The 11,395-nt window shown below is 35.9% G+C and overlaps 1 protein-coding gene across 2 annotated transcripts; it reads right to left on the bottom strand.

The window, feature by feature from the left end:
- Positions 1–277: 277 nt before the first annotated feature.
- LOC116006486 (protein EMBRYONIC FLOWER 1) lies at positions 278–8,071 on the bottom strand. Of its 2 annotated transcripts, none has more exons than XM_031246883.1 (6): positions 7,772–8,071; positions 6,597–6,701; positions 4,988–5,406; positions 3,335–4,599; positions 1,995–3,012; positions 278–1,461 (listed from the first exon to the last, which is right to left on the bottom strand). In XM_031246883.1, exons 2-6 carry the CDS (start codon positions 6,641–6,643, stop codon positions 968–970), a joined length of 3,243 nt encoding a protein of 1,080 aa, XP_031102743.1. In that variant the 5' UTR covers positions 6,644–6,701; positions 7,772–8,071; the 3' UTR covers positions 278–967. The 2 variants fall into 2 exon arrangements, with proteins under 2 accessions (XP_031102743.1, XP_031102742.1); XM_031246882.1 differs by having other exon boundaries at positions 6,597–6,787.
- Positions 8,072–11,395: the final 3,324 nt, after the last annotated feature.

Below are 11,395 nucleotides of genomic sequence, written 5' to 3' on the forward strand. Positions count from 1 at the left end.
ATACTCGAGGAGCGAGGCTGCTTAGTTTCCCTATGCGTAAGAGCATCCCATTAGAGGATAATTAGTGTTATTTTGCAGGTATTCCCTTCCACTTGATCAAAAAAAAAAAAAAAGTGTTTTATACCTAAATAATATAACGTAGTCCACACTAGGAACTAGAACAAAATTGTAACACCTAGATGGCTTTAGTAGCTAGTAAGTTTAGGAGTATGAATCTGAAAAAAGAGTAAAAGCAATATTACAAGTGTCTGCAAAACTGAAACTGAGGCTACCTGCCTGCCTGAAAATTCGGTTATTTGATTAACCACAACACAAAGCAAAAAGAAAATCAATTCAAAGGGTACAACTCCAAAGTGTGTCTGAATAGCTTGAACTGTTTCCCCAGTGTATGGAAAGCATATAAAATTATATACATTTTGAGTTTATTATGATCCTCAAGTAAAAACAGCATAAAATTACCACACAATAAGAGTGCCTAAAGAGTAAAGACAAGTCTTGCCCACGTGCAGGGTCAAGATCTGGTATCTGGGGGCTCAAGGTTCTAATATTGAAACACAAGTTTAACACACGGTAGGGGGGAGTGCCAGGAACAACCTTAACTGCACATTACCTATTCAAGGTCTGGAACCTGGAGCTCAAGAGAGGTTTTACAGTTGTAACACAAGTTTAAGTTTAACACACCAGGTGCACCGAGCACCCATCTTTTAACTGCATGCCACACTGAGATCTGTCCTCGGAGAGTCCTAATTTTGTTAACCAAAATACAAATCAACCATCTTGTCCATCTGTCTATATGCCCATGAAGTTCGGAACCTTTATCTATGCTAGAATAACTTGACCTCTGTGAAGATACGACAAATCAAAAATATCCAAGAATCAAAGCACCAAGTTTGAGTCATTCACTCTCAGGCAAAAGCTGCGATGGCTACAGTTTAAAGCAAGAGGTATGCTTTGAGCAGCACTTCACTCACAAGTTACCATATTCTGGCTCTTTTCCTGTTCTCACCTTTGTATTCCTCTGACGCTTTCGCCCATCCACATTAGCTGCTGCATAAGATCTCTCTCTTGATGAATTCTTTTTGCCAATTTTCAAGTCTTTTCCACTAATGGTAAACATGTTCCAAGCTTCAGGGTCGGTGAATTCTGCTGGGTTTTGGTTAAGACTGCAGGTGTTACTCTCAACAGTGCTTTTCATGGGCCAAGCAGTAACAGGGATGCTGCCTCTCCCCAACTCAAAGTTTTTAGGCCGATGTTCAAGTATATGATCCTGCAACGGAAAAGAGGTAGGTCCTGGGAGGCATAGAAATCCTCCTTGCATGTCCCTAACAGAAAAAGAACCTTGAGTCATATGTGGAGTCCCACTTGAAGATGCAGAACTGTGCAATTTGCTTCCTCCAAGCAGTGAGGGTGCGTACAATCTTCTTGGCTTCTCTTGTTCTTGAGACTTGAAAGATATTTGATCTGTAATGCAGGGCCCAATTTGTTAAAAATTCCATTTAGTCATGAAACAGTAAATGGAAATCTTTGTGATAGTTCAGGAGTTTCTATTAACAATGTAAAATCTGGTGGAAAAGAATCATGTGTAATACCCATGACATTTTAATTCAAAATAAGATCCCACACTACCCATTCTTTATCAACCAGTAGCTGTCTCAGAATTTCACCACTAACTAGAAATTAGCAATAAAAAAAAAACATAAGGAAAAATAAACTAAGCTGTTCATTTCTTTTATTTTGTCAGTCCAATAAAAACATATGGAGTATTATTTTAGATTATGTACAATTTTGGATTACATATCTTGCACATAACCCTTTCCATAGTGTGAAGTATCCCAGCCCCCCACCCCCACCCCACCCACCCACACATTTCAGAACCTTATCACACTATTATAAAATGCTAACGTTGAAACAATAGCTGACACCCTAATATCTAGGTATCAGAAGTGAAATTAATCCTTGAATCTTCAATGAAGATTTAGAAAGTTAAAACTTACTGTATAAAGAAGGCAGAGGTTGCCCCGAGCTTTCACCAGGATTAGATACACCAGATCTAAGGTCAGAGAACTGCTTGGAATGCTGATGTGGAAACAAAGATCTATCAAAGAAATTCTGAGTTACATCCCTGCTAAAATTAGGGTGATAGTCACATGGCATGAAAGGTTTCTCAGGGATCTTGTTGGCATCCAGATTGAAACCCCTACTGGATGGCACCTTCTTATCCATGAGGCTGAGCAATTGCATCGCTGGTATAGCCTCATTTGCATAAGACTCCAAAGACACCATATTTTTATGAGAGGCTTCGCCTTCCCGTGGTTTGGAAAAAAATGGATGAGATTCACTTTGCTTTTTCACCTCATTAGCCTTTATGTCACTGATGGTCTTCCCTTTATGATGTAATAAGTTTTGGACTTGGGCATCAAGTTCCTTATTTTTTGACTGAGAAGTAGACTTTTGAATGGTTCCACGTCCAAAATGAGTGGTTGCTGGGGCTGCCCATAAGGGGTTTGCTTCCTCACTGACCCGAAACCCATTTCTGACAGAGCCACAGGCAGATAATTGCCCTCCACTTGATAGTTTTTTCAGGCTTAGTGGAAATACACCAGACATATGAAGTTGGTTTTCTTCCATCTGGTTCACTTCGAAATGACCTCTGTTCAACTTTGAGCTGGTGAAACTTCCTCCATTGCCTCCCATAACTTTACTGGCCACAGTTAAGTCTCTTCTGGCATGATCATGTTGAAAATAATTCAAGCCAGGTGATTGCCATGCCATTGATTTATTTCCATATCCATCAGAATACCCTTTTGCAGCATTGCTGTTTGCCTGCGATTTTGGTTTTTCACCAAGACCCCTTTCATACTGGTTTTGAGCCATTAGTTCCACTATTTCCATTGGTATGTCATCTGGTGGTCCTTGCTCAGATTCCTCATCACGTCTTTGACTTTTTTTATGCTTATTTGCTTCTGCACTCCCTCGAAATTCTTTTGCTTCATTCTTTTGAATGGAAAAATCCTGGGAGGAATGTGTGGGAAAAGGACCAATAAATTCCTCAAATGCATTATATTCCTTTAATTCTTGAGAAATTACTTGGTTTAATGCAAATTAATAACACTTTAGCAAATAAAAACCTAAAAACTAAAAGAGGTTCAAGTTTCTTTTTTGAACAGGGAATTAATACTTCCAACACATAAAGGAGAAACAGAAGAGCATGGACCACAGGGAGAAGAAAATTTGGAAAAGATAAGGTCAAGCATTTATAAAAGAAAAGCTAACATGCAAAAGCATTTTAAAAGGAAATATTTCAATTATACTAGGAAGAAGTGTAAGTTGGTACCATTTTCTTATGCAGAGGAAGACTCCTTTCTTCAACAAGGGTTGAAAAGTTTTGCTTCCCTTGGAATGTTATAGTTGTTTGAGCATTGAGGTCACACAATACTCCCTTTAAAGACTGGTCTGCTTTAACTGCATTTTGTTCTCTTATTAATCCCTTCCTCCTAGGATCACCAATTTTATCTCCCTTCTGCAGATTGACACTTCGGTTAAAATCAATCTCTATACCTCTCGCCTTAGGATCCCTAAAGCTGTTCAAGGACAAATCTAACCCAACTTTAGCAGATGCATCATGAGGCATCCTAAAGTTCCCCACTTCTGAATGAGTTGTCCATGATTCTACATTCTTCCTTTTGTTTGAACTTTCTCCCAACAAGTGATTGCCAGGATACACAACAGAAGATGGATAATATCCAATTTCAGGAAATTTGTTATTATTTGAAGATGCACAAGAGCTCTTCCTGGCTTCTATCCTGGTTTCCATCAACAACCGCATATTTTCCAAATGATGCTCCATGTTCCCTTCACTTGATGCACAATGTGAGGATTGGATGATACCAGCATTTGTAGCAGTGCCATATTTCTTCAAATCACCAGATCCTAAGGGTGTTGTTGGCCAAGGGATTATCGAAGAACAGCCATCATCTACGTGAGCCTGTTTACTTTTCTTTTTCTTTGTTCCAGTTTCTCTATCAATTTTGCGTTTATTTTGTCGAATTTTGGTCCTGGCATGTAAGCCTCCTTCAGCAGATCCATCCTGCTCTGATTGTGAATCAGGAATATCAATTGCTATGGGACTTTTCTCAGTAACTTCCTTAGATGCCCTGGCATTCTTCAGAGTGTTAATTCTAGAACCTGCCTCTGAAACTTTGCACTCAAGCTCTTGAGGTGTCTTCCTCTTCCTATGAGGACTCTTGATGCCTTTCTCCAGATCAGCTGACCCTCCATCAGAATATGCAACAGGCATTTGGTCAAGAGAAGCCTGTGCAGAGTTGGTGCAAGAATTTTCCAGGTTGACTTGTCCACTTAATAAATCAGTCAGCAAACGAAATCGAGCCTTTCCAGTTTCACCATCACTTTCAGATGATCCCTCTCCGTCATCTCTCAGTTTGATGGAAGGCAGTCTTCTTGCTTCTTCCACACTATTATCAAGAGCTTCACTTGTGTTAGTATACAGTTTTGCTTTCTCATGTGTTGTTGAAGCAATCCTCTGACCATCACCATCAGAATGACTTTCTCTTTCTTGGACAATATATTCACTTCTATCATCTGCAGATTCACAGAACTCATTGTGAGGAATTGTATGGTTACCTGGGTGCCTTAGAATTTATTAAGAGCAAATATTTTTGTCCAAAGAAATATTGCATTCCTGGCACTACTACATCTTGCAGTGATATATGATTAGTTTAAAATGAAGATTCGTATAATAGCCACACATAATTTTTGGAACTTCTTGACTCAAGTCTTGATTAGATCTTATAATATTTTAAATCCTGAACTGCTATTCTCTTTGTTTCTTACCCATTCAGATTCAATTTTATCAACTGATGGAGAAAAGGCAGGAATTACACACATATTTACAGAAAATAAGAAAAAGTCCAAAAGCACAGAATCACACAACATACATGCCAAATAAGTGGAAGTATAAGATAGCTACCATGTGCGTTTGTGCCTTCAATTCCAGAGTTTGTTTCACTAGTATGTCTGGATAATGACAGAGATCTATTGTCACCCAAAGCAGCAGATGCATCTGTGACAGCTGTATTTCTTTCATTTTTCCCTGAAGTTGGAACATGCTCCATCTCCAATGGCAGCTTTTCTGTGTTACCCCTAGATGGTGTTGGGATGCATGGATTACAGATAAACGGGGTACTTCTGCAACTGTTAGAAGCAATTCCATTATCTTTTCCTGCATTTTCACTGAGAAGATCCTGAACACAGTTTTCACAGCGCCACCACCTAAACTTGCGAACCACTAGAGGAGGAAGTTGCTCCTCTGGATCACTATTGTCGCTGGATTTTGTAAAGGGTGAGCAGCTCTTCTTGTCCTTTTCTCTCATCCCAGCAACATATCCACTGCATCCACAGCAGAAATATCGAGTCAATAATCTCCAACATAGAAATCTTCTTTTAAATTTCATATCTATTATACAGTACCAAGATAGAGTCAACCAAGTGCAATAATGCCCACAAGCAATCATCAGACTACAATAAACTTGCCATTTTTTTCCCATATGAACACTTAGAATTCATATTTCGCATCCACCCTTGGATGCTGAGTAGAAAATTTTCAATTACAATCCTCTTAGCAAAACAAAATAATTATTACAAAGTTCCTATTAACCAATAAGGGAAACTTCTGTCTTCTCCAACAAACAGATTAGAGTTTATGATTGGTCAAGTAGGACATGCCTATTTGCCAGAAAGTTTTAGTAATTTTCATGGAGTCACTATTTTGTTTAGTTCCATATGATTAGTCTTTGAACAAAAGCAATTTTAATAGGAATAGCAAGTGCAAAGTTAGTGTATAGGATCATTCATGTGATTTTGAACTATATAAACTTTTTTTTTCACACTACAAATGAAAATGTGGATAAAATGCACCTAGAATCAACAACTTAGTGATGAGATATATGTCCACTTAATAGCTAGGCTTAGTTTAGTCTTGCTCAATCAAGTGATATTTCTATGATAATTGATACTACAATATCTAGTATTCTAGTATTGTTAAACTTAAAGAGGAAAAGAAAAATAATATAAAGGAAAAAGTCTGAACAGTTAATTGATGCATTTGAACACTTTAAACCTGTTATGCTTTCACAGCACTGGTTGATCAACTCAATCTTACAACACTCACTCATATGTAGTATATGAAACTGTCTTCTGGTCAGACATTTTCAATAAAATCTAAATATGTTGAATTGTTGATACATCATACATTGTGTTTAAACTTTGAATTTCTATAATAGAAATCTCATTGAGCAGTTCACTAAACTGAATGCAACATTTATGCACATCTGGTATAAAGTAAAAGCAAAATCAATATGTGCTGCACTCTTTTTGAATATGAGGTCTTCAGCAAGCTAAGGCAGAAGGACAGCTGCCAATATAATTAAACTTGAAAAAAGTCCAACAAGTCTTTTAACGGCTAAAGAAAAACCATTTTAATCAGCCAAACATTCCCGGCCATTTGAAAGAACACGTACTTGTAAGCATGCAGTTCAAGTGGCCAACATGTATATAGTACGAATGAATGAAAGGCTTACCGGATTGAAAATGAGTGCTGACAGTTTCCCTCCTCAATCTTCTGCATGGCAATATGACCAAGGTCTATTGTAATCGAATCAATCTTTACAAGTGATCCTGAAGGTCTGGAAACCATATTATCGTATTCACTTATCTGTTGATTTCCCATAGCCGTGTTACTCTTCTCCATGAGAGAATGAGAAGACTAACACTACAAATAGCAATAAATATCCAATTAAGATTCTTTAAAAAAAAACACTACATAAAATATCATTTCACTGCAAAATGAACATTGGTATTTCAAACCATTCTAAGAATATAATCCAAAGCAGTAGTAATTATGCAGACCAAATGCAGATGTAGAATGTTAATCAACAATACATCCTACACATACGATCATAAACTCATGTAACAAAACAACACCATCATCACTGTATCTTCGGTTTGTGGTTACAATAACGATCTCATTCTATAACAATTCCAAGATTCCCACAACAATAGGGATGAAACAAGGAATTATCGAAAGGCTTCAAGGCAGCACATGTCGGAAACCCTAGTTCTCAATTCGCAACAAGAAACCGAAACTGTTTGCATCAAACCATTCGATCATTTGCTACTTCACAAGCTGCAGTAGAATATCCGCCTCACAGCTAAACAAGGTCAAAATATCCTAAAATGAACAGTGAACTTCAGTCCTAGATGGGAAATCGACTTTAGGGTTTCCCTTTTACTCATTTCTTAGCAGCCACACAAACAAAAAAGGATAGAGATATCAACCACTTAAGCAATTAAGCTAAAGCTGGAGGATACCTCCAGCTAATTCCCCCGACAAAATTAATCCAAATTCATTAACCAAAATTAGGGCTTTTTCGACAGCTGTCGATTTCCAGCATCCGATGATAAACCCGCATTAGAACAAAGAAAACAATCGAGCTGAGCCCAAAATTTAGAGCAAGAGAAGAAGAAGAGGACATAGATGGAAATAAAAATCCCGGAAAGGACAGAAATCAGAAAAACCCAACAAACTCACTTTATCCGACTCATATCAAAGGAAAGAATCAGCTCAAACTCGGCCCGAACCTCACCAAAAAATCCCCAATCGGAAAACTCGGCCTTAAAACCCACCCAGCAAAAATATCTAGAAAATGAAACAAAAATAACTCTAAAAATTCGAAATTTTCAGATCGAGAAACACCTGCTGTAGACCCCGACAGATACCTCCCCTCCACGAACCAACACGAAACCTCCACCGTCCGATTCAGCTCAAACTCATCAACGCAGATGTGCTAACTCCGACCCCAAACATCCAGCTGCTCCACATCAATTCGACCGCGAACTTAGCTCAAACCCTAAGAGCTCTCTTTTTTTCCTTTTTTTTTTTAGGTTTGAAATTTGTAGAGAGAGAAAGAGAGAGAGTGTGGGCGTAGAAAGGAAATGGGTGCTGTTGGAGAGAGAAATAGCGGTGGTGTAATAGAAAAGAAATGAGTAGTGAGGTTTTAAGTTTTATGTTTTTTTTTTTTTTATCCTTAACTTTGTCTTGGAGCTAGTATTCATGTCTATTATTATATATACAACAAATAAATAATTTGAAAATTCTTTTAATTTTTTTTTACATAATAGTACCCTATATTTAGTAAAATTATATATAAAATATCAAAACCTACTACTTTATCTCATGTTTTATAATAAATAGAATTTTTTAAAAATAATTCTTGACCAAAATTTAAAATTCGCGAGTGGGATGACAGAATCGGATAATAGTTTGGTTTTAAATTAATTAAAAATAATTATATCATTACGCTACATCGGAAATTGAGATATCGTAATTCGTAAAAAAATAAGATTATTACTTTTTTAGCGATAAAGATCTTACTGAAAACGTGTATGTGACTGTATCGTAATTAATTAATTGATTGATTGAGTATCGAATGATAAGATCTCTAAATTAGGTAATTAATTAATCATAACGTGTCACGTTAAGCGAAATTTTATTCAAGATGTAATATTTGTGTAACATTATTCATTATGTATAATGAATATATACATTGAATATAGGTAAAATAATAAATACAAGATGGTACGTATAAGGAAGTGAGAGGGGGTGGTGGGCCAATGAGGACGCGCCACCTGGGCGACGCGACACCGCCCCAACTAGGTATTTTAGAAACCCTAGTGAGAGAGGGAGCGTGGGTCAGACGCGGCGAGGTTGGGTGAGTCGCCGTCCCCTCGAAGATGCCTCCACTAAAGTGGGATGCGATTAGTGCGTGTGGGACAGGCGCGTCGGGGAGCGTGGGGGAGAGCGATAGAGCGGGATGGGCGGCCGATTCTGGGGGAAAAACCAAAAAACCCTAATTGCTGCTGTGGGTGCATTAATAAAGGAGAGGTAAGGTAAAGTAGGGGATAACCTAGAGACGTGTGGGTGAGCCTACTTGCTAAAAACGAAAGGTGCAAAATAATATTGGGTGGGGACTCCTCCATGATATTATATATATGAAATAATATGATGTTGATTTGTATAGGTATAATCTTATATATATATATGATATTTGTGTTGTATCAGTCTCGTAAACAATTTATCTTAGAACATCTTATACAACCTCACTTACTATCGATAGTTATTCTTGTTAAAAATCAGCACTATACAGATTGATTCTGGACTAGGTATTATCAATAATTTGTACCTACAGTACTCAATGCAACCCAGAGTACGTACTATGGATAGTTGTGTTCTACCTAGTAAAAATTCGCAGTATATATATATCAATCAACACTTTAAAAGCTTTTTATACAACAAGAAAAATCAAACTTATCAATGAAAAATTTGTGGGTAAATTACTTAAACCCCTAGGGGTTTTTTTTTTTCTGAAAGCAAACCCCGGCCCTAGGTATATAATTTACTAACAAATTTTTTTAAGTAACAAATTGAAATTTATAGGTATTTATTTATGTTGTAACTATTTAGAATGCGGTTAAAACTGTAAATATTTTGTTGTTTTCTCATATGGTTATAAATATAGAGAGTTTCCAAATTTATTTTAACTATGTTGTCCAGGAACTATAAAGGGAAATAGAAGGAAAGTTTTTCAAAAATTCGTTGTTTTTAACTATTTAAAGTGACAAAATTGTTATTTATGGTCTCACTATTTTAGGGAAGAGAGATATTAAAATATTAATAATTTTAAAATATGATACCATATATGTAAATACAGTAAGAATATTATTTATTCCAGACGTAATTAGGTTTTACACAGTGAACTTACCTAATTAAGAAACTGGGATTATGTATATTCATGGGATAGGATCGGATAATTCCATATTTTTTAAATTTATTTATATTATTTATTTTTGTTTCCTGAAACTTCAACGTAACTCTTTGATGGAACGAAGAGATTGAGGTAAGGTTTCTTGTCCAATGTGGAAACAATAAAATATATTAATTTTTATGTCTTTTTGTGAGTTCATGCGTTGTTGGGTTTCTTTTATATATATATTAAGTTGCATGAAACAGTGGCATGTAATTATGTTATTGTTGACCTAAACTTTACAGAGTTCAGATGTGTGTATCATGATTCAATTCATAGACTAAATGGATTTACTGTATCAGAACATGCAATCGTGTATTAATATATCATGTATTATATTTGGACTAAATATAATGGAGTTACTTTCTGCTGTCAAATTCTTTAGGTTTTTTATTTACAAATACCAAAGAAAAAAAAACTATATATTTATAGTGTGTTATTCACTTATTTGTTTATTTAAGTTTCTTTATGCATGAACTATGTGAAAAGTTAGAGTTAATTCCTTTTTCGGTCTTAATTTTATTAAGTCATGTCTAATTTTATTAGTCCACCATAATTAATTTTGTCACATTGCGACTACTCTTTTTCTGATCGTGTCACTTTTAGTCCTCCGTTAGTTTTGTCGTGTGTTGACAGTCTAATCCAAGGACTTTTTTGTCTTTCCATATTTGTTCTTCTCCTTTACCCTTTTCGTTGAAATGGAAAGCGTTTCAACAATGGTGTAAATCCTCAACTGTCGTTCATAGTATTCCTCAACTGTGTAAATCCAACCCGGATCATTATGCGAAAATATGATCAAAATTGGACATGCCCTAATAAAAGTAGCATCCTGATAAAATTGGACATATGCTAATAATGAAAATACAAATTTTTTTCGTTATACTTATGTAGTGACTAGTGTCCCATTTAGATAACAAACAATAGCAAGTAATATGCTACAAAACATGACTTTAATTAATTATAAATAAATAATAAAAAGTAAAGAGTAAAATAATCAACACATATACGTACGATTAATTTATACAAAAATCGTGAATTGATTTTATTTTTATTAGCATTCTATTTTAAAGTTACAACGTAACCATGCTTATACCACTCGACTGCAAGATCATTGACTTCATTATTCTCATTATGGTTGTTAGGCGGAAGATGGGGTGTGGGTGTGGGGTGTGGGGGGGGGGGGGCAATTCCATCATCTTGTCATGCTATTATTAGATCAAACGCTTACCATTATGTCAAAACTTATAGTTAATAGAGAATGCACAACTTTATTTCTTTAAACTTATATATATAGCAGTCAAACACGCTTTAATGACAAGATGTTGAACTCAACTCTCCAAACCTGACCAGCAAATGAAATAAATTAAAATTATACATTCACTATATATAAGTTATAGTTCTTTGTATAGCTGTAACCGTTTCAACAATAGGATTAATTTTTTAATATCCAGTCCATACAAAAATGCCATATATGTTGCATGCATGCATGCATTATTGTTTGTATTTATCGAGAACAG

The sequence above is a fragment of the Ipomoea triloba genome, chromosome 15 (genome assembly GCF_003576645.1).
Source record: "Ipomoea triloba cultivar NCNSP0323 chromosome 15, ASM357664v1".
Classification (NCBI taxonomy): Eukaryota; Viridiplantae; Streptophyta; class Magnoliopsida; order Solanales; family Convolvulaceae; genus Ipomoea; species Ipomoea triloba.